The following is a 24,665-nucleotide window of genomic DNA, read 5'->3' as shown; positions in this document are numbered from 1 at the left end:
CTTGAAAGGAGGATATAAGATGAACATCAACAAAAGCAAAACGAGGATAATGGAATGTAGTCGAATTAAGTCGGGTGATGCTGAGGGAATTAGATTAGAAAATGAGACACTTAAAGCAGTAAAGGAGTTTTGCTATGTGGGGAGCAAAATAACTGATGATGGTCGAAGTAGAGAGGATATAAAATGTAGACTGGCAATGGCAAGGAAATCGTTTCTGAAGAAGAGAAATTTGTTAACATCGAGTATAGATTTAAGGGTCAGGAAGTCGTTTCTGAAAGTATTTGTGTGGAGTGTAGCCATGTATGGAAGTGAAACATGGACGATGAATTGTTTGGACAAGAAGAAGATAGAAGCTTTCGAAATGTGGTGCTACAGAAGAATGCTAAAGATTAGATGGGTAGATCACATAACTAATGAGGAGGTATTGAATAAGATTGGGGAGAAGAGAAGTGTGTGGCACAACTTGACTAGAAGAAGGGATCGGTTGGTAGGACATGTGTTGAGGCATCAAGGGATCACCAATTTAGTATTGGAGGGCAGCATGGAGGGTAAAAATCGTAGAGGGAGACCAAGAGATGAATACACTAAGCAGAATCAGAAGGATGTAGGCTGCAGTAGGTACTGGGAGATGAAGAAGCTTGCACAGGATAGAGTAGCATGGAGAGCTGCATCAAACCAGTCTCAGGACTGAAGACCACCACAACAACAACAACAACAACTATATACATGAGACCAAAAGCGAAAAGGAACCTCTTGTCAGGAATTTTGGATTCTGAGCTTTTGTAATTTTTAAGTTCCGAATTAAATTTTGAACAATTTGTTAAAAGACTAGATTTGTCTCTAAATGTGAGTTATGGCAGGGTGAATATTGATCATGGAATATAGGTGTTTTGAGCCATGTTTCGCTTTATTTGCATCATTTGATTTGACATATTTAAGAAACAAATTCTGCATATATATTACCCTTAAAATGTCCTTCGTCAAATGATACAGACTTTTTTAAATTAACATTGAACATTACGTAGTCAACCCCTTCGGACCTGTGGGACTCAGAATGTGCAAAAATTTAAAACCAAATAAAGCAGAGAAAAATTAGCATACCCTACACAGATTTTTTTCACAATGTGGATATTTTCGCTCTTTGTTATTGCATCTTGTGCATCAAATTTTGATTTTAAAATTTTCATTCGCAAAACCCCAAAAAATAGATTACCGAGGTGAAACATTTTCTATTGGCCAAAGGATTTTATTTTCTGGTTCTTAAATACTTGTGTCTGAAGGCGTTCAAGATCATTCACAAACAGTGTTTTCACCTCTCCTTCTATTGTTCTGGAATATCTGGCAGGTCAGTTCTTCTTCACGATCCTCACTGTCACTGACATGAGGGTCTAGTCCGGGTTCTGGCTCTGTTTCATAACACAGAATGTCTTTTTGTCTTCTTTGCAAAAGGTCCTGATGGTTTCATAAAGATAATGTTTCCATTGTCTTATTATCCCTACTGGAATAACTGCACCAGGAAACCTAACAGATCCATTTCCTTTGGAGGAGATACGATGTGCAAATTCATTTCCATCACTGTCCATTTTGCAATGTACACTACCTTTGTAGCTAATGGTGAAATCAGGGTGGATATAATGTATTTAGTTATATGAGGTACCTTACTAGCATCATTAGTCTTCAAAACATTTAGCCAGTAATATACATTCACAACTACTTCACCTTTTTCATTTCTAGCAACAACAGCAGCATTAGCATGTGTTGTAGGTGTAGGTTTTTGAAGCTATAGTAACGTCATCTGTCAGCTAGCATTTTAGGGCTGCCAACTGCAAATTGGTGACACCTGTAGGCATTTATAACTCTCACACAAAAGGGACCACTTCTCTTCTATGGCACTGTTGTATTCATAAAACATTCTTCTTTGATTCAAAGCTGTTCCGAGCTCCTTAAAATCCCTCTAAAATTTAGGAGATACTATTGTGTGAAGCACTGCATACACAGCTGCGACATTTAGAAAAGGGCCCTCTTGCCGGGCCCATGTTATTTCCCCATAAAGACAAGAAGAGGTCTTTTTCCGGAAAACAGACATCAATTGCTTTTAATGATATTGTTGGCTTCTGTTGGATTAAACAAATTCAAATCGATACGAGTGTGTCCAGAACGAAGTAAATTACTATAATGTGCAAAAAACGAAAATAGATACTTTAAACATTATCAAACGTTTTTGCCTGTACTGAAAATTATACTTATATGACAAGACATTCCTTTCCGCTTTCTGCCACAGATATTGAGCATTTTGTTGCTTTATTTCCAGTGTACGTGGCGTAAAAATCGAAGATAAAAAAGTTTATGTGTAGTAATTCTAATACACGGCTACAGGATTAGCTTTCTGTACTGTTTCGGCTGGACCAATCGCTGTCTGGGAACTAAGCTATCGCAAATGGCTCATGCTTCACCTGAGCCTTTCTTCTAAACGCTTGGCCGTCCGGAGCTGCCACTTCCATCACTTTCGTTTCTGGCCGAGCCCTCGATGTATCACAAATATTGATGAAATGGATGATGACAAGTAAACGCGGTCCCTTTGTAAACTGTACTCGTCGAATACTGAACTGCTTTTCGAGATGTTTCAGCTCCTCAGTCATTCTACAGTGGACGAGTAGAATGAACACTAAACTAGGTTGTGGTGATAATACTGTCACAAAGATTGGCTTCGTATTACACAGCGCTGTCTATGTTCCCATCATAAACTCTTAATTCTACTAGTTAAGGTAGATCTTTGGCGAAAAGATATTGCTCACTTATTTGAAACACAGTTAAATAATATAATGATAATCATAAGCAATTTGCGTCATATATTGGACCCCAACTCCGTATCAGAAAACAGCGAAAGACTTGGGAGTAGATACTGTCGCCCCGTACAGATTTACTTTCACTTGTCCCTATGTCCTCCAGAATCTCGGAACATATTTCCTCAGGTTATGGAACGGAGACTTCTGCAGTCACTCATTTGTCCAGACTCCATTATTATGAAGAAAACATGAATGGTATGAGTGTTGAAAACACCACATGTTTAGAACCAGGTGTTTTTGTATACATCACGACTGCATCGCCCACCTGTTTCATCGTGTCATTGCTTCGTAGACTCAATTTGAACGGTTGCTGGCAGATAACTTAGGGGATTGTGTCTACTTCATCGCTTCCACATTGTCCTAGCACCCCAGGATCTTGAATCACACTTCAGGTACCCATTATCTTATTGTGTTTGCTACACAAGGTCTAAAATATTTCTATTGTCCGACTCTGGAACAAACCATTCTGCACGCTGCACACAATTGCAGATCCCGCTGTATTTGAGAAAAAGTTGAAGCTTTTTTTTTTTTTGTCCTGAAAACATTTCCTTTAAAAATTTCACACATGATCATTTCGCTCTGTCCAACGGTGAAACAGATGCTCACTTCTCCTAGTTAATATCGCTCTCTTCATTTCTCATTGCGTTCTACCACGTTCATTTTTCTGTCCCTCTCCCATCCATTACACCCAACGTCCGAAATCTAAATCTACCTGCCAATTTTTACCACTCCCCACAACTTCTAGAACTTCATTCCCTCCACTTCACATTCTACATCTGCCAAACCTTCCCTACACGAATTCTTCGCCAGAAAATAATGTTTCCATCCTTCCTCAAGTTCCTAAAACACCTTCATAGATACCACATAACTCATAAACTTGCTTATCAAAACCCCATAAGGTCTCCTTTCACCATCTATCTTGGGTTGCTGTCACGCTCGTGTCCTTCTCTTCATCTTCAGGTACTCCACATTATCTCCTGAAGCAGCTTCACTTCTGCTAGCTCATCCATAAAGCTGTCTTTCTAGCAGCTACAGTCCTACCTTTTCTCTCGCCAGCAGAAGCTCTGTCACATTTCACATCTTCAATTCCCACTTTACATCCAAGGCCCATAATACCCGCATATGACTCCCCTTTCCAAGCACCCAACAAACTCCACAAAAAGATTTTGAGGTCCATATTATCTTAGAAGCTTGCACGCAATCATCCACCCATCCATACTACTGGCCTTTAACCAAAGTCGACAGAGAAGGAAGCGTTACAGCCAGCCATAGGGCTATCTTTGTTACGCAAATGTCGAATTGCTCTATGCAACGATTCAACGGGAATTTTTTGGATATCGGAACGTCATCCAAAACATTGGAAGTTCAGTCCCGCATCAGTGACCAGTATTACTTCACTCTGAAACATTACACTTGCTGTACTTGTCTTGGCATAGATTGTCAGGGGATTTTTGTGTGCTGAGTGAGCACTTCGCAAAGGACCGACGCTGGTGTGGCGCAGTAGTCGGACGGCCTTACACTTATCACTGCTAGATGGCAAAGGCATCGACTTCACAGAAGCAAGGGGCTTCACTTCATCGTAACTTAGCCAGTTAGCACGTAATATTTGTAAAATAGACAGACAAACTTTCCTCGTGAATCACTCTATTACTGAAAACCGGATCAAAATCTTTACAGTAGTTTCTGAGATTTTTGGCGCATTACGAATGCGATATATGTTTGTAATAGAAAAATATCTTTATCTGATATAATTACAAATTAACAATTTTCGGATTTTTTCATGTACGAGGGTTGTTGTTGTTGTGGTCTTCAGTCCTGAGACTGGTTTGATGCAGCTCTCCATGCTGCTCTATCCTGTGCAAGCTTTTTCATCTCCCAGTACCTACTGCAACCTACATCCTTCTGAATCTGCTTAGTGTATTCATCTCTTGGTCTCCCTCTACGATTTTTACCCTCCACGCTGCCCTCCAATACTAAATTGGTGATCCCTTGATGCCTCAGAACATGTCCTACCAACCGATCCCTTCTTCTGGTCAAGTTGTGCCACAAACTTCTCTTCTCCCCAATCCTATTCAATACTTCTTCATTAGTTATGTGATCTACCCATCTAATCTTCAGCATTCTTCTGTAGCACCACATTTCGAAAACTTGTGAGTCAAATGAAAAACTTAAACATCCTTTTAAATATTATTTATTGTGCAGAAGTGGTACAAAGCTGTATCGCTTTTCAACATAATCTCCCCCACGCTCAATGCAAGTCCTCCGGCGCTTAAAAAGTGCATAAATTCCTTTAGAAAAAAATTCTTTTGGTAGTCCGAGCAACCACTCATGCACTGCGTGGCGTACATCTTCATCATAACGGAACTTATTTCCTCCCATTGCGTATTTGAGTGGTCCAAACATATGGAAATCACTTGGGGCAAGGTCTGGTCAGTATGGTGGATGAGGAAGACACTCAAAATGCAGGTCAGTGATTATTGCAACTGTTGTACGGGCAGTGTTGGGCCTTGCGTTTGTCATGTTGCAAAAGGACACCTGCTGACAGCAAGCCACGTCGCTTTGATTTGATTGCCGGCCGCAGATGATTTTTTAGGAGATCTGTGTGTGATGCACTGGTGACAGTGGTCCCTCTAGGCATGTAATGCTCCAAACTGACGCCTTTCTCGTCAGCATAACCTTCCCTGCTCATGGTTCTGTTCGAAACTTATTTGGTTTTGGTGATGAGGAATGGCGCCATTCCTTGCTCGCTCTCTTCGTTTCCGGTTGGTGAATGTGAACCCAGGTTTCGTCCCCAGTAACGATTCTTGCAAGGAATCCATCACCTTCTCGTTCAAAGCGCCGAAGAAGTTCTTCACAAGCATCAACAGGTCGTTCTCTCATTTCGGGAGTCAGCTGCAGTGGCACCCATCTTGCAGACACTTTGTGAAACTGGAGTACATCATGCACAATGTGGTGTGCTGACCCATGACTAATCTGTAAACATGCTGCAATGCCATTCAGTGTGACTCGGCGGTTTTCTTTCACTATGGCTTCAATGTTCTGTAGAGCCACAACTCGTTGTGCCTGACCAGGACTAGGGGCATCTTCCAATGAAGTCACACCATTTGCGAACTTCCTACTCCTTTGGTAGACTTGTTGCTGTGACAAACATGCATCACCGTACTGAACCTTCATTCGTCGATCAATTTCAAAAGGTTTCACACCTTCACTACGCAAAAACCGAATAACAGAACGCTGTTCTTCCCTGGTGCAGTTCGCAAGTGGGGCGGCCATCTTTATACTGATACTGCGACGGTATGTGTGCATCTGCACTATGCTGCCACCTACAGGTCATTCTGCACGGTGTTTGTAGCACGCTTACCAACTTACAGGATAACGGCGCAAAATTTCGACTTGTTATTACAAATTTAAGGTTTCCATTTGACTCACCCTCATACTTTTACTGTGAAACCTTGCTTCTTGACAAACTTCATGACTCCACGTCAACTGGAAGTACCCCAAGGGTTTTGATGAGTGAGTTTGCGAGTATCATAACATGTGATATAAATGGCCGTATCTTTTGACTGAATTGATGTAGAAGCTTCCATTTTTTACACATTCAAGGGATAGTAGGCTCTAGTATGTGACATGAATTTCAACTTGAAACGTCTATTCATTCCTGAAAAAATGGTTTTTAACAGACCGATAGTCAGACGGAAAGTGATCCTGTAAAGATACCATTTTTACGGGTTGAGGTACGAGCCATAAAAATGGCCAACATACACGCTGAGGGGGGAACAACTGCCTTAAACGGGGAAGAGACTGTGTGGCCGCATCCTCAAACAGTCGATGCGTTACACTTCATCGACGAAAACAAAACTATACGCACGATGAGGTTTCCTCTTTTGTATACAGTTGTACATTTATTCTCCAAAATTCCAGAGTATTAACTGTGTTACTAAAATTAAGCATACGAACCACATAATTGTGTATAATAATTTTCTGTGTAATTATTACTACTAATTGTTAATACAAATACGAAAAACTAATACTGTAAAATCAAACTAACAGAAGGAAAGAGGAAATATAGAAATATAGTTTCCATTTTGACTGTATCGTTAACGAGTGTCAAGAGCTGGTTATTCTAAAAAAGTAAATGCTTTTCATAAACCAATAATATTTAGATATACTGCTACCTCACAGAGAATGCAGAAGCAACATTTATTGTAGAATCTTAGAACATCTGTACAGGCTCAAATGTGATGATATACTTCGAACAGAATGACTTCCTCCGTGACAACCAGCATGGATTGGGAAAATACCGATTTTGGATCGTATCAAAGACATCTCGCGGTTTTTCGCCAACAAAAAAGGACAGCACGAATGGTCACAGGTTTGTTTGAACCATGGGACAGTGTCACAAAGATGTTGAAATAACTGAACTGAAAGTGTAGAAACGCAGAAACTATCGCTTGAAAATTTTCTAGAACTAACCTTAATGAATGTAGGAACATACTACAACCCCCTACAGATTGCTTGATGCCTCAGAACATGCCTTCCAACCGGTCCCTTCTTCTTGTCAAGTTGTGCCACAAACTCGTCCCCAATTCTATACAATACCTCCTCATTAGTTATGTAATCTACCCATCTAATCTTCAGCATTCTTCTGTAGCACCACATTTCAAAAGCTTCTATTCTCTTCTTGTCCAAACTATTTATCGTCCATGTTTCACTTCCATACATGGCTACACTCCATACAAATACTTTCAGAAACGAATTCCTGGCACTTAAACCTATACTCGATGTTAACATATGTCTCTTCTTCAGAAACACTTCCCTTGCCATTGCCAGTCTACATTTTATATCCTCTCTACTTTGACCATCATCAGTTATCTTGCTCCCCAAATAGCAAAACTCCTTTACTACTCTAAGTGCCTCATTTCCTAATCTAATTCCCACAGCATCACCCGACTTAATTCGACTACATTCCATTATCCTCGTTTTGTTTTTGTTGATGTTCATCTTATATCCTCCTTTCAAGACACTGTCCATTCCGTTCAACTGCTCTTCCAAGTTCTTTTCTGTCTCTGACAGAATTACAATGTCATCGGCGAACCTCAATGTTTTTATTTCTTCTCCATGGATTTTAATACCTACTCCGAACTTTTCTTTTGTTTCCTTCACTGCTTGCTCAATATACAGATTGAATAACATCGGGGAGAGGCTACAACCCTGTCTCACTCCCTTTCCAACCACTGCTTCCCTTTCATACCCCTCAACTCTTATAACTGCCATCTGGTTTCTGTACAAATTGTAAATAGCCTTTCGCTCCCTGTATTTTACCTCTGCCACCTTTAGAATTTGAAAGAGAGTATTCCAGTCAACATTGTCAAATGTTTTCTCTAAGTATACAAATGCCAGAAATGTAGATTTGCCTTTCCTTAATCTATCTTCTAAGATAAGTCGTAAGGTCAGTATTGCCTCACGTGTTCCAATATTTCTACGGAATCCAAACTGATCTTCCCCGAGGTCGGCTGTAACTAGTTTTTCCATTCGTCTGTAAAGAATTAGCGTTAGTATTTTGCAGCTGTGGCTTATTAAACTGATAGTTCGGTAATTTTCACATCTGTCAACACCTGCTTTCTTTGGGATTGGAATTATTATATTCTTCTTGAAGTCTGAGGGTATTTCGCCTGTCTCAGACATCTTGCTCACCAGATGGTAGAGTTTTGTCAGGACTGGCTCTCCCAAGGCCGTCAGTAGTTCTAACGGAATGTTGTCTACTCCCGGGGCCTTGTTTCGAATCAGGTCTTTCAGTGCTCTGTCAAACTCTTCACGCAGTATCTTATCTCCCATTTCGTCTTCATCTACATTCTCTTCTGTTTCCAGAATATTGTCCTCAAGTATGTCGCCCTTGTATAGACCCTCTATATACTCCTTCCACCTTTCTGCTTTCCCTTCTTTGCTTAGAACTGGGTTTCCATCTGAGTTCTTGATATTCATACAAATGGTTCTCTTTTCTCCAAAGGTCTCTTTAATTTTCCTGTAGGCAGTATCTATCTTACCCCCAGTGAGAGAAGCCTCTACATCCTTACATTTGTCCTCTAGCCATCCCTCCTTAGTCATTTTGCACTTCCTGTCGATCTCATTTTTGAGACGTTTGTATTCCTTTTTGCCTGCTTCATTTACTGCATTTTTATATTTTCTCCTTTCATCAATTAAATTCAATATTTCTTCTGTTACCCAAGGATTTCCACTAGCCCTCGTCTTTTTACCTACTTGATCCTCTGCTGCCTTCACTACTTCATCCCTCAAAGTTACCCATTCTTCTTCTACTGTATTTCTTTCCCCCATTTGTGACAATTGTTCCGTTATGCTCCCAGTGAAACTCTCTACAACCTGTGGTTCTTTCAGTTTATCCAGGTCCCATCTCCTTAATTTCCCACCTTTTTGCAGTTTCTTCAGTTTTAATCAAGGAGATAATAGGAATAAAAACACATTACTGTGTACTTTTATATTGACGTTAGTTACAGTTAACTGCAAATACCATCATTGATACAGTGCAGGCACCTTTTGTACTGCATCTTACAAAATGTGCTGAAACTGACGGCCATCAACCTCAGTGCAAGCATGACATAGACGTAAAATATTCTGACGCGCCCTGACAAATATTCTAGGTGTGCTTCGAGTCACATCACAGGAAGCTAAAATTCTGGCAACTAATTCCATCTCCGTATCCACTGAGGTCTCATTCACAAGTGACTTTAGATATCCCCATAGGAAATAATCAAGGGAATTCAGGTGTGGTGACCTCGCAGGTCGTGGAATAGGATACCCCTTCTAATCCAGCGACCAGAAAATACAGATTTGAGGTGGTTACGGACATCAACACTGAACTGAGGCGGTGCACCGTCATGTTGTGTCCACACCCCCTCGCCAACAGCCAAGGGTACATTCTACAACAACTCAGGTAGAGGTTTTTGCACGAACCTCGAGCACAGGTGGCCGTTCAGACGCCCAGGTAGAAGATATGGCCCAATGACGTTGTCGCCTACAATGCCGGCCCAGATATTCACAGTAAAACTACTTGATGATGTGTATTAAAGCGTGAAGGTTTCCCTCATCCCACACATGGCTATTCCCGCTGTTCGAAATACCATCAGGATCAAATGAGGCCTCGTCAGTAAACAGGACGATTTGGAGGATATCTGGTCGATCAATCGATTGTTGGGGCAACCACTGACACAATGCGACCCTTGGTGCAAAGTCATTCACAAGCACTGCATGGACTCGTTGTAGGCGATATGGATGTAATTGTTGTTGTGTAATTATTGTTCGCAGAGTACTCGCCACACACTAGTACGTGCGACGCACATTTCACGTGCAGTGCGACGAGTACTTGTACTGGCACCCACTGCAACACGTTGCAGCACCACCTCATCAAAACCGGGCGTGTGAGTGCTGCTCTTGTTGCCATGTCCCCTCGTTTCGACTTTCCAATGGACCAGTCTCCCGCATTCGTCGATCTAGAGAAATAAACACTCGCCATGACGGATGGTACCTGTTAGGAAATCGTTCCTTGTACAACCTTTCAGCCGTGACAGTATTGCAACGTACTTCCCTAAACATAAAGTGCATGTCAGTGAGTTCAGCGAAACTGTACCTGTACCTTTCCATCATACTGTACTGTACGTCTCTGAATAGCACTGAGTTACGAGTGGGTCTGTCGTTCGTAGCGCGTACTGTCATAGCACAATGTAAATACGATACAACAGAGTCACCTTATGGACAAGTAAAGTAAACAAAACCGACATCATGACTTTCTAGTAATCAGGCTGGTCCTCCTTGCTTCCTTGAACGAAAGAATGTACAAGTAAATAAACAGTACAGTACTTGGAAGCTTGTAGCATGTTAGGTGTAAATAAACTGGAAAATAGTAATGCTAGACAAAGCGGTAGACAAGTTTACTTCCATATCTCCTCAAGCTGGCTTCTTCGACCTCAGGTTCCCTTCCTCAAATTGATCAGTGGAGCATTCTCTATGTCCTGTCACATTTCTGCCCTCTCTTCCGGAAACACCCTGTAAGTGCAAACTGAAGCGACGAATGAAAATTTGTACCAAGACTGGGATTCGAAACTGTCTCGTACTCGTTAAGTTGCGCTGATCACTACGTCAACTAGGCACAGTGGGTTTGCATAACTGCACAGACTACCCTAGCATGCCTCCCTCAATCCCAATACCCATCCATGTCTCAGCACAACTGAGACTATGAGTCTTAAAACGTTCTCTGAAACCATGTAGTTTCATTTGAACATAGATAGTGTTCGAAAATCTGTCCCCGAAAATTCGCCACCAGCCTCTCCTAGTATTTCCCTGAAACACATTTTAAACCCACAATATATGTTAAGTAAATATCTGGAAACAGGATGGCATTCCTTGTGAAACAATGAACTCGACTAATTATGGTGACATAGATAATTATTAAGCCAGCAAAATTACGCCCAATTCAACTTACATCTGTTCTGTACAAGCTAACATCAAGAAAAGACTAAATGAAATTACGAAGAGGCGTTGCTTTAATTTATGATTCAGTTCTGGAAGATCTCGCAGTGTAAAATTGTTCACTGATTTACACATAATGACACATTTTATCAGATAAATTTAGTGGTGTTTTACCCATCTTTTAGAGTAGATCACTATGGACATGAGTCATATAGTAACAAGATAATAGGATTGAAAGGAATTACTTGGAGATCTAAATTCAGAAAGTACACAACTGGCCATTAAAATTGCTACACCACGAAGATGACGTGACAGGAAGACTATGCATATGATTAGCTTCTCAGAGCATTCACACAAGGTTGGCGTCGGTGGCGACACCTACAATGTGCTGACATGAGGAAAGTTTCCAACCGATTTCTCATACACAAACAGCAGTTGACCGGCGTTGCCTGATGAAACGTTGTTGTGACGCCTCGTGTAAGGAGGAGAAATGCGTACCATCACGTTTCCGACTTTGATAAAGGTCGGATTGTAGCCTATCGCGATTGCGGTTTATCGTATCGTGACATTGCTGCTCAGGTTGGTCGAGATCCAATGACTGTTAGCAGAATATGGAATCGGTGGGTACAGGAGGGTAATACGGAACGCCGTGCTGGATCCCAACGGCCTCGTATCGCTAGCAGTCGAGATACAGGTATCTTATCCGCATGGCTGCAACGGATCGTGCAGCCACGTCTCGATCCCTGAGGCAACAGATGGGGACGTTTGCAAGACAACAACCATCTGCATGAACAGTTCGATGACGTTTGCAGCAGCATGGACTATCAGCTCAGAGACCATGGCTGCGTTTACCCTTGACGCTGCATCACACACAGGAGCGCCTGCAATGGTGTACTCAACGACGAACCTGGGTGCACGAATGGCAAAACATCATTTTTTCGGATGAATCCAGGTTCTCTTTACAGCATCATGATGGTCGCATCCGTGTTTCGCGACATCGCAGAGAACGCACATTGAAAGCGTGTATTCGTTATCGCCATACTGGCGTATCACCCAGCGTGATGGTATGGGGTGCCATCGGTTACACGTCTCGGTCACCTCTTGTTCGCATTGACGGCACTTTGAACAGTGGACGTTACATTTCAGATGTGTTACGACTCGTGGCTCTACCCTTCATGCGATCCCTGCGAAACCCTACATTTCGGCAGGATAATGCACGACCGCATGTTGCAGGTCCTTTCTGGATACAGAAAATGTTCGACTGCTACCCTGGCAGCACATTCTCCAGATCGCTCAACAATTGAAAACGTCTGGTGAATGGTGGCCGAGCAACTGGCTCGTCGCAATACGCCAGTCACTACTCTTGATGAACTGTGGTATCGTGTTGAAGCTGCACGGGCAGCTGTACCACCTGTACACGCCATCCAAGCTCTGTTCGACTCAATGCCGAGGCGTATCAAGGTCGTTATTACGGCCAGAGGTGGTTGTTCTGGGTACTTATTTCTCAGGATCTATACACCCAAATTGCGTGAAAATGTAATCACATGTCAGATCTAGTATAATATATTTGTCCAATGAATTCCCGTTTATCATTTGCATTTCTTCTTGGTGTAGCAATTTTAATGGCCAGTAGTGTATTTCTGGACAGTTCCCGCAGTATTGTGGGTGGAGCTGGGGTTCGGCCTGCAGCTATGACCGGCGGCTTGTCGCTGTGTGTGTTGCAGTACGAGCTGGTGCTGGCGGCGGTGTCTGCGGAGGGCCGCGTGGTGGGGCAGGCGACGCTGCTGGTGCGGGTGCGCGACGCCAACGACCTGGCGCCAGCGTTCGAGCAGCCCGTGTACCGCGCCACCGTCCAGGAGGAGGACTCCACCCACCTGCCGCGCAGGATTCTCACGGTCTGTACACCGGCCTACCGCTCCTCGGCCAACTTAAATCGTGTCCTGAACTTACTGTAAGGGTCAATCAAACGAAAACCGAACACCCTCAACAGCCTGACCACGGAACGGTTCCATTGAAAAGTAATCACAAAACGCTTTACGGTTTCAGTCGGACGAGAAAGTCAAGAATGGGTGCGGTTGTGGATACGTTAGCGGCAGACCGCGTTCTACTAACAGGAACTGATTGTTTCGTCTCCCAATGGAATAAATGTCTTAACAAACCTGCTGATTACTTTTGGATGGATCTATTCCGTGGTCCGGTTTTAAAGAGTGTTCGTTTTTCGTTTCACTGCCCCTAATAGTTCGGAACAGGTACAAGAGTTTGGAACACTATAGTGCGTGTCACGTTCGAAGAAGGCCCATTTCTGGAGTACCTGAGAATACAAGGGTGAAGCAACGTGTTGCAACTCCTCTGCAAGAAAGGCGGTAGACGGAAGCCCACCACTTATAGCGGAGGTGGTCTGCCGTCACACTGTTTGAATACGCACGCCTATACCAGTTTCCATGGCGCTTCAGTGCATATTGTTGTAGGTTGAAGGCCTGCAATGATCCCAATTTTTCTCTAGGTAAATCTATACTCTGTTTATACTGTATAAATTTCTCAACCCGATAATATCTGTATTTTAAGTTCCAGAATCTTTGAAACTGAACCGAGGGTGGATAGTGGCCTCTGAAATGTCTCTTCCTAATTTCTATCCTTATTTAATTACAATATCATAGTGAAATACTGTACATTTTCATTATTACTTATATCAAACGAAGGGCTTATTTCAATAGTGGTACAAGTCCATTACCTCCACTTTTCTGTCTATAATGCTTCTGAAATTAATGGTCCAAACAAACAGAAAGAAAGGTTCATCTCTAGCAAGAAGCCATATGCTTGAATATTTCTAGTATCTCAACTGCAGATTTTTCAGCGCTCATTTAACTTTAGGACTCTGTATCTCAGAATGAATAAAAATGGACTTTTACCACTTTTGAAATAAGCCCTTCAAACGCAGTGCTGTGATTTTACCTTTGTATCTTATATGCCAAGGTAAGTTAATTTAACTCGTTTTTTAGTTTTTAGCATCAATATCGGTTTTTACTTAATAATTCAAAAAGTAAAGGACATAGTTTCATGTGAACTGCCATTAGTTTTTGTCGAAAACTGAATGTAATTCCAAAGGTAAAACTCTCTCACATTTACATTATGTGCTTTTAAGATTCCGTATGAAGGAGAATAAATTCAAAAGATAAAAGATATATCTTAATGAAAACCTCCACAGAATCTTTTTGTAACCAACTGAACGTAGTTTCAAAAGTAGAACTTTCGAAGTTTAATATTACGTACTATTAAAATTTCGTAAAGACTGGCTTTCTCTAGAAACTGATTATTAGACCATGCTGAGACTCGAGACCTTTGATATTGGCTTAGTTTTACTTAATCTGGCCAAGTTTTGTAACAACATTTAAACATTTAATTTTACGAGGCTAATTCGGAAAGTAAGGAATGATCAGTCGCGAAATGGAAGCCGCAGTGAAAGTCCTATGAAGTTCCGCACAGGTGTGTTGGGCAGTGTCTCTAGTATGCCCATCAATCGCGTTACGTCGTTCTTTTTCGGTCTGAGCACACAGGGAGCACATACAGATACCCAGAACAACAGTGTCTCTCGCCAAGTACGAGGGCCTGGTGAGCCAACATGGCGTAACTGGCGTCCGTTTTCTTCTTCAAGACAATTCTCAGCCGCATTCTGCAGTGCCAATGAAGATGCTCCTGCCTCGTTTTCAAATGGAAATGTTTGATTACCCGCAATACAGCACGTAATTGTCTCCCTCTGAGTTTCATCTCTGTTCACTTGAACCGCTGGCTATGAAGACAACATTTTGGCACAGACAACGAACTCTAGGCCAGCGTAGAGGATTGGCGGAAAGCACTGGCGGCTGCCTTCTATAACGAGGGTATTGAAAAGTTGGTGCAATGCTACGACAAACGTCTAAGCCGGATCGGCGACCATGGATATAAGTAGCTGCAAATTGTATGTAACTGTTGCAAATAAAACAGTTTTGATATTCACTGTGGTTTCCATTTTGTGACCTATCGTTCCTTACTTTTCGAATAGCCGTCGTACATAAGGTAATGGTCATCCTCACATTGCTGTTTGGAAGCGAAACCTGGACAGGTACTAAAAAGCAAGAAAATAGAAGCCAAACAGCGGAAATGAAAATTCTAGAATCAGTTAAGGGCAGTACAAGTTTAGGTAGACTAAGAAACTAAGACAGAAGAGCATAGCTTGGGATATATGCTATAAACGACAAAATCAAGTCAATCGACAAAGCTGGCTAGAGTGTCCACAACCAATGCCAGATTCAAGATTACCAAAACAATACTTAAATTTTTAAATCTTTAGGTACACGATCCGTAGGAAGACAAGAAAAAGCTGGACAGTTAGAAGACGAAACAAGCCTATGGCCTAGCCTATGAATTAAGAAGAAGAGAGAATTTTTCATAAGATTACTGCGGAATCTCTGTGTTCGCTATATTCGTGGCAAGCGATAGTAGTTCCCATCTTGATCTTGGTCGAAAGCTGGAGAAAAATAATTCACGTTCCACTAGACATATCTGTAAGTGCTTACTTCCTCACAAGTGGATCTATATTTCGACATCCACATGCTGATGGAAAAATAGTGGGGAAAGGCAAGATCGTATTAATTGTGTTCCTACACGTAAATAAAGCACATGAAGATTTGGGAGTGCCTAACGGAAAGGAACGTACCTGATGGACTGGTAAGGAAAATCCAGATTCTGTACAAGGGCTGTACTAGTTGCGTACAAGTTGGAGAGGGACGATCTTCATGGTTTCGGTCCAGAAGTGGAGTCCAACAGTGTAGTGCGCTGTTCTTCTTACCGTTCACTGTTGTTATGGATGATATACTAAGGAACACCAAGAAAAGTTTCGGTGCGTTTAAAGCAGTTGCCTTTTCTCATGATGTCATTATCTGGAGTGAAACAGAAGAGGAAGTTCGGAGCAGATTCAACGTGTGGAAATCCCAGTTCCAGGAGTACAACATCCACACCAGCAATAATAAGAAAATGGCGATAGCAGTCACCAGTGATGGGCATCCCACAAGTGTAAACTTAGGAGACAAGTAGCTAGAGTGTGTGGGCGGTTTTCTGCACCTCAGAAGTATAATATCCAGGGACAGTTTCATTACGTAGGAAAATACCAACAGAGCGCAAAAGCGTTCTCAAGTCTTCCACAAACTAAGAACCCTTTTATGGGATGACATGACTCCAGAAAGAGCAAAATCAGTGTTGTGCAACAGCTACTTCGTACCAGTATCAAAGCATTTATGTTCACAGTCGAGGCTCCAGGTTACAGAAATGAATTTCCTTAGATCCACTGTCCAGAAGACCAAGATGGATAATTTAAGAAATGAGGTGAGGAGGAGAAAGAAGGAATCAACCCTTTTAGACCGAATGAGCACATGCAGACTATAGTGATACGGGCATGTAATGAAGTTGGAACCTACAAGAATAGGCCGAATAAATTTTGAAACAGTGGTGGGAGGAAAACGTCCTGCAGGAAGACACAGTATTCATTGGATGTAAATGTTCAAGGACGACCATGTTGCCAAAGGAAGAAAGATACATGATGTTCTCTGTGTGGGGATCTACTGATAAAAGTAATTACAGGTAAATATTGGATAATTTTGTTTTGATACCGAGTACTTTTAGAATCGTCCGCCCCCGGTAGCTGAGTGATGCCGGCACGGTAGCTCAGCGTGTTCGGTCAGAGGGTTAAGCTACCCTCTGTAACAAAAAAAACTGAGTAACCGGATCAACGAACAACCCGAAAGAGTGTCATCGGACGTCCGCCACGAACAAATTCAACGAACAAAGTAGAACAAAATGAAATCCAAAAAAAAGTGGTCATCGCGACAGACTGTCAATCCTAAGGACCCGGGTTCGATTCCCGGCTGGGTCGGAGATTTTCTCCGCTCAGGGACTGGGTGCTGTGTTGTCCTAATCATCATCATTTCATCCCCATCGACGCGCAATTCGCCGAAGTGGCGTCGAATCGAAAGACTTGCACCAGGCGAGCGGTCTACCCGACGGGAGGCCCTCGTCACACGACATTATTATACTTTTAGAATCGAGTCATTCTTTCGACTCTTATTCTGTATCTAATGGACTTTAAGTATTTTACAATATCCAAAATTGTACTAATGATTAATTGTTTGTCAATGGAATTCTGTATCATCACACCGGTCTGTCCAATTATCAAACAATGAAAGAACATTTTATTGAGAGAGCTGATGAGAACATATTCTTTAATTGAATTACATGGTCGTGTAGTCATTGCTACTCTATTTGGATCCAGGGCTTAAAACATCTATTTTCAAGATCCAGCAGCATACGGGCGATCCATACAATAAATCGAAATTACGATTTCTGAGCAACAAAGTAGCCCAAGTGAACTGGAGAAAGATGCTGCTTCGTCTACTGTAACAAGGGACTACGGCATTTGGTAACATCGTTGGCAGCTGGTGCGCGGCCACAAAAACAAAAACGAGAGACACAGAAGTGACGAAGTATCTCTTAATTTGTCAAACCCTTTAATATCCCTGAAAATAATCTGAAGCGGGAAATGGGTAGTTTTTGCAGCTTTCAAGTCCGTCGCGTGGTGACCCGTCTTTTATTGCCGCACTCACACGCTAAATTCAGGATGTAGGCTCAAGCGACGGTAATTGATCAAACACCTGATTACATAATAATATTCTTCATGTGTGTGGACAAATTTATTGACAACAATTGGTACATTAAAAAACATGCAGAGGTACTGTCTGAAATGTCCACATGCCGTGGTCGTGTAACTGTAGAAACAGCCCGACCACTAATCCCAGACGGCGCACATTCCTAAGTGATCGAGCGTATAGTATGGTCTCGCGACTGCACAGAGACAAAGGGCGTATGTCCGGCCGAATGGGCAAATTACCACTCGTATCGCAGGGCGCCGTTTAATTTGCGGGCACGATGGGGTGGAGTGAACGATCGGCACCTACGCAAATTTGCAAACATGTCGGTAGGGACTGCGCATTATATTCGACTCAGTGGGCCACTGCTGACGCAATCTGCGATCGGCCTAAACGTCTCCAACCCACAGAGGCTAGCTGGCACTCACTTTCGTTTTTTTCTTCCGTCCCGTGTGCACTGCACCGTTGCCAAACATTGGCCCAATGGTAAAATCTGCGCTAACAGGCGAATACTGGCGCGCCACCGTCCATGTGATTCTGTGGTACTGCTACTACACAGATGCACCCTGGAGCTGCGAGAAGTGAAAGCAATTTACATACAGCCAGTATATGTTTCGGCCTCATGCACTTTGTGCTAAGGCCAGTGCGAGCGTGATAGTGGTGGGCCGGTCAACAGTGATTGGGTGGCGGTGCATGACGTCATGCGCAGCTGTTCGTGGCGATGTGCGGTCGAAAATGTTGAAAGCAGAAATGTCGCCTCAGAGGACACTGGCACATGATCAAAATCTGGTTAAACACGAAAAAAGACACGAAATGTTCACCCAGTTCACTGAGTTCTTGACACACCTGACACAGAAACCTAAATTGGCACTCGATGTTGCCTTGATGCATGGGGCAGAGAGCGTAGACTCGTGCAAACGTGGTGTCATCAGGACTCAAACATGGGTCCTGGAATTGGGATGGACAAGCCCAGCAGTGTGTGAGGCTGTGCAGACCTCGATGGGATTGTGACTCGGTGACCAGCGTGTGAGTCAACCCAGGCTCAAGACCTGACATGCTGGAGGCACAGAGACGCAACAGCAGGTCCAGAAGCTGCGACAGAAAAACAGCTCGTGAAATGGGAGGCAATGTCTGGAGCTCGACTGGAAATGATATTGCAGCTAGTGAAGTGGCCCACTGGAGACAGTGCTTCAATGGCATGCAGCAGGTAGGGTGCATGCTGGCTGTGGCATACAAAGTGATGTTATTATGACGCAGCACAGACATTTGAAACGGATGCAGCAGCCGACTCACTTGACGTAGTCTGTTGGCTGCTATAGTCACGGTGGCCAGTGCACATGGGTGCAGGTTGGTCCAGGCAGCTGCCTAGGCATGGTGGGCAGGCTGAGGCACATGTGGCTGTGTGGTGACAGCTGGCGGCGTCTGCACGCTACTGGCGGCTATGGGGACAGACTCTGCCTGACCGAATGCATGGGGAATGTCATCCATTGACAGGTGCTCCACTTTAGCTAGCTTGCCATTACATCTGATACGTAGAGTCTTCTCATCATGGGTGATCAGTCGGTATCAGTCGGTGCAGTTATGAGCAGGGTGGGCTATATGGTAACTGTGCCACTTCTATGCACAACATAACATGCATGCAGAGCTGTAAGTTGGCATGAACAACTACTTTGCAGGTGCCATGCCATGTCACTGTGTGCATTCGTAGGCTGGTCATGTGAAGTGTAGACGTTCTGGCAGTGCTGGGGCGTGGCATCATGAGGCAGTGGTAGCTCTTCCATGAATTCACTGGGGATGGTGAGCGATTTCCGTAGACAAGGGTCTGCAGGTGTAATACTGATCTCATCCTTTAGGTGTTACTCGCCAGCCAAGAAGTACATGTGGAATTGTCTTTGTCCAGGCAATGTATTGACCTGTCAGGGATGCTTTTAGTGTCCAACGGAGCCACTCGACCATGCTGTTAGATGCTGCATGATGGCTGGTAAATTGATGTAGGCTTACTCCAGACAGTTGGGCGATGTGTGTAAACAGTGCTCTGTCGAACTGGCAGCCATGGTCTGTTATGTGTGTGACTGGGGTAGCCAAAGCATGATACCCAGGTGTTGACAAAGGTAATGGCGATGGTCTCAGTGGTGATGTCTGCTGTTGCCCTTGCCTCTGGCCAGATCATGAAATGGTCCACTATTGTCAGTAGATACCGCTTACCATGGGACAGATGATGGGGGTCATAATGTCTGTGTGGATGTGTGTGAAGTGGCATGTCACATCAGGGAAGGTGTTAATGGTATGTTTCCCGATTTTGGGACGCTGGAACACAGTGCAGGTGCGTGCCCATTACTGGCAGTCTTTCCATAATCCCGGCCAGACGAAACACACAGCCACAAGCATCCCAATAGTGTTTACACCAGAGTGTGATAGCCCATGGTTACAGTCAAATGCAATGCACCAAATTTTCTCTGGGAGAAATAGGCCTTGTGTGCCTGTTGATAGATTGCAGATTACTAGAAGGGCATTCTGTTAGCAAAAAGGTGAATGGCCTTTCAGATCATGATGCACAAAGGTTTTTGTGCTGCAACACATGTTAAATATAGTTATCAACTGTTTAGGAAAGCTGATCCAGTTGCTGTAGAGACCTTTGTAAACCTTATCAAGGAACAAGAGTGGCAAGATGTTTATAGCGCTGATACAGTAGATGATAAATATAATGCTTTTCTCAAGACTTTTCTCGTGCTCTTTGAAAGTTGCTTTCCGTTAGGACGTTCAAAACAGGGTACTACCACAAACAGGCAGCCTGGGTGGCTGACTAGAGGGATAAGAATATCTTGTAGAACAAAGGGGCAATTATATCAAAACGTTAGAAACAGTCAAAATCTAAATACAGCAGCCCATTACAAACAGTATTGTAAGGTGCTTAAAAAGGTTATTAGGAAAGCAAAAAGTATGTGGTATGCAGATAGAATAGCTAAGTCTCAGGATAAAATTAAAACCATATGGTCAGTCGTAAAGGAAGTGGCTGGTCTGCAGAGACAGGTCGAGGATATAGAATCAGGGCGTAGTGGGAATGTCCGTGTTACTGATAAGTCGCGTATTTGTACAGTATTTATTAATCACTATCTGAATATAGCAGGTGAACTAAATAGAAACCTAGTCCCAACAGGTAATCACGTAGCTCTCTTAGAAAAAAGTGTTCCGAGACTGTTACCTGAAATGCTCCTCCATGACACTGATAAGAGGGAGATTGAGTTAATAATTAAATCACTAAAGACCAAGAACTCTCGTGGATATGACGGAGTATCTAGCAGAATACTGAAGTATTGTTCTATATATGTTAGCCCAGTACTTAGCCATATCTGTAACTTTTCCTTTAGGAGTGGTCGGTTTCCTGACCGATTAAAGTACTCGGTAGTGAAGCCACTTTATAAAAAGGGAGACAGGGATAATGTTGACAACTTTAGACCTATTTCTATGCCATTGGTCTTTGCTAAAGTTATTGAGAAGGTTGTATATACAAGGTTACTGGAGCATTTAAATTCACATAATTTGCTGTCAAATGTACAGTTTGGTTTTAGAAATGGTTTAAAAACTGAAAATGCTATATTCTCTTCTCTCTGTGAGGTTTTGGACGGATTAAATAAAAGGTTGCGAACGCTAGGTGTTTTCTTTGATTTAACGAAGGCTTTTGACTGTGTTGACCACAAAATATTACTGCAGAAGTTGCACCATTATGGAGTAAGGGGAGTAGCTTACAATTGGTTCGCCTTTTACTTTAAGAACAGAAAGCAGAAGGTAATTCTCCGCAATACTGAGAGTGGTAGAGATGTTCAGTCCCAATGGGGCACTGTTAAGTGGAGCATTCCCCAAGGGTCGGTGCTGGGGCCACTGCTGTTTCTTATTTATATAAATGATATGCCTTCTAGTATTACAGGTGATTCAAAAATATTTCTGTTTGCTGATGACACCAGCTTGGTAGTGAAGGATCTTGTGTGTAATATTGAAAGAGTATCAAATAATGTAGTTCATGAAATAAGTTCGTGGCTTGTGGAAAATAATTTGATGCTAAATCACAGTAAAATTCAGTTTTTACAGTTTCTAACTACAATTCGACAAGAACCGATATTTTGATCAGAAGAATGGGCATATTATAAGCGAGACGGAACAGTTCAAGTTCCTAGGCGTTCGGATAGATAGTAAGCTGTTGTGGAAAGCCCACGTCCAGGATCTTGTTCAGAAACTAAATGCTGCTTTATTTACCATTAGAACAGCATCTGAAATAAGTGACAGTTCAACACGAAAAGTAATCTACTTCGCATATTTTCATACACTTATGTCGTATGGTATTATTTTTTGGTGTAATTCTTCTGATTCAAAAAGGGTATATTTGGCTCAAAAACGAGCTCTTCGAGCTATATGTGGTGTGAGTTCTAGAACCTCCTGTCGACCCTTATTCAATAGTCTGGGAATTCTGACATTGCCCTCACAGTATATATTTTCTTTAATGTCGTTTGTTGTTAGCAATATTAGCCTATTCCCAAGAGTTAGCATCTTTCACTCAGTTAACACTAGGCAGAAATCAAATCTGCATGTGGAATGCACTTCCTTGACTCTTGTGCAGAAAGGAGTGCAGTATTCTGCTGCATCGATTTTCAATAAGCTACCACAGGAACTCAAAAATCTTAGCAGTAGCCCAAACTCTTTTAAGTCTAAACTGAAGAGTTTCCTCATGGCTCACTCCTTCTATTCTGTCGAGGAGCTCCTGCAAGAGCTAAAAAATTAAGCAAATTCCAGTGTTACATTGTTGATTTTCTTCAGTTAAACTTAAGACTTATCGCCTGAATATGTTTTTTATATTTCATTTTATCTGTTTCTACTATAGTGTTATAATTCCATGTATTGACTCGTTCCATGACCATGGAGACTTCTCCTTAATTTGGTCCCACGGAACAATAAATAAATAGAGAATGTTGGGAGGAACCAGGAATGGGCCTAGTTCCAGTCATAGGCCGCTGGAGGTGTCATGGCAGAATCTGTCAATCTGTTCACCAGTCTCCTGTTCTTGGGCGACGTGCTCATAGTTCATGGGGTAGGAGATAAAAGAACAATCGCAGGACAAGCAGTTAACGACGACGTTGTCCATACAAGAAATATGGCGGATGACCATGGTGAAAAGTGACAAGTACTCCAGCTCTAGTAACTGACATGGTGAAAGGCTGATGTAGTTACTCCGAAACGCGTGAGGTATCAGCTTGTGGTCAGTCAAAACAATGAAAGTGCAGGCTTCCACAACGGAACGGAAGTATTTCACCACCTGGTACACAGCAAACAACTTGTGATCGTATGAAATCCACGACAGCAGCGACGCAATAATTTGCACGAAAACAGAGTGTCTGTCAGCTGCTACCAACGCACTGTTGGAGTCCTGCACCTATAGCGGTCTGGGTGGTGTCCACAATTGTGGCAACTGCGTGTTGTGTATGAGGTGGGGGAACAGCATCACTTTGACAAGGCTCCATTCGTTTGTCCAGGTAATGAGAGCCCTTCCTTTGGTAATGGGACCACATAGTGCAGCAGGCAGGGGTACCAGCACCATGGTAGCCTTATGCAAATGACACTAGTAAAAGTTGATTATACCGAGGTATCGGCGGAGGCCTTTGTAGCTCTATGGGCGTGGCATGTTCAAGATCGTCTGTACCTAGTCTGGTAAGAGAGATTAGAGGCCCTAGTAATTCGATTTCCATTCCCAGAATACACGTTTCAATGAGTTTCTAACTATGCCAGCCTGGCTGCGGCGCCGGAAGACGGTCGTTAGATGGCTGCGGAGGAGCTCAAGCGAGTGTAAGAACATGAGGATCTTGTAGAGGTATGCGAAACAGCCTGGTGAGCCTCGCAGAACACCGTTCAGGAAACTATGCCAAGTCTGAGCAACATCCAGGAGGCCGAATGCCATATAAATTCTCTCAAAGAGCCTAGAGGAGGTGACAGTTGCCATTTTTATATGTATTCTAGCGCTACAGGGCTCTGCATGTACATCTTTGCATAGTCGATGTTATTGAATACAGTGGAGCCGTCCTTGACTTCAGTGCACCGTAGTCCCCACATGGGCGCCGTGAATTGTCGTTTTTTTTGTACTAAATGTAAGACGAAAGACCTCGGACTGCTTGACAGCCAACAATGACTTGTCACAGCATGACCTCAAACTCAGCCTTTTGCTACTGTGAGCCTATTGGAGGCAAGGTGACGTGGGCAGCTCGAGGGGGATGGGCCAAGCATAGTAATAACGTTATGGAGTGTAGAATTTTTGACCTACTTCGGTGCCGCAAAGAGTCGAATAAGCTCCCAGGTAGATGCCATTTTCCTTGACTTCCGGAAGGCGTTCGATACAGTTCCGCACTGTCGCCTGATAAAGTAAGGGCCTACGGAATATCAGACCAGCTGTGTGGCTGGATTGAAGAGTTTTTAGCAAACAAAACACAGCATGTTGTTCTCAATGGAGAGACATCTACAGACGTTAAAGTGACCTCTGGCGTGCCACAGGGGAGTGTTATGGGACCATTGCTTTTCACAATATATATAAATGACCTAGTAGATAGTGTCGGAAGTTCCATGCGGCTTTTCGCGGATGATGCTGTAGTATACAGAGAAGTTGCAGCATTAGAAAATTGCAGCG

At 42.9% G+C, this 24,665-nt stretch overlaps 1 protein-coding gene across 1 annotated transcript in view; it reads left to right on the top strand.

Moving 5' to 3' along the window:
* Nucleotides 1-24,665, top strand: part of LOC124803260 (putative neural-cadherin 2) — a 169,723-nt gene that overhangs the window by 36,970 nt on the left and 108,088 nt on the right. Inside the window, exon 3 of the mRNA XM_047264444.1 lies at nucleotides 13,052-13,222. Within this exon, the coding sequence (XP_047120400.1) occupies nucleotides 13,052-13,222 (171 nt within the window). The remainder of the gene's footprint in view (nucleotides 1-13,051; nucleotides 13,223-24,665) is intronic.

This window comes from Schistocerca piceifrons, chromosome 6 (assembly GCF_021461385.2).
Source record: "Schistocerca piceifrons isolate TAMUIC-IGC-003096 chromosome 6, iqSchPice1.1, whole genome shotgun sequence".
NCBI classification, from domain to species: domain Eukaryota; kingdom Metazoa; phylum Arthropoda; class Insecta; order Orthoptera; family Acrididae; genus Schistocerca; species Schistocerca piceifrons.
Note: the sequence above shows the minus strand (reverse complement) of the source record. Positions and strands in the feature narration are given on the sequence as shown.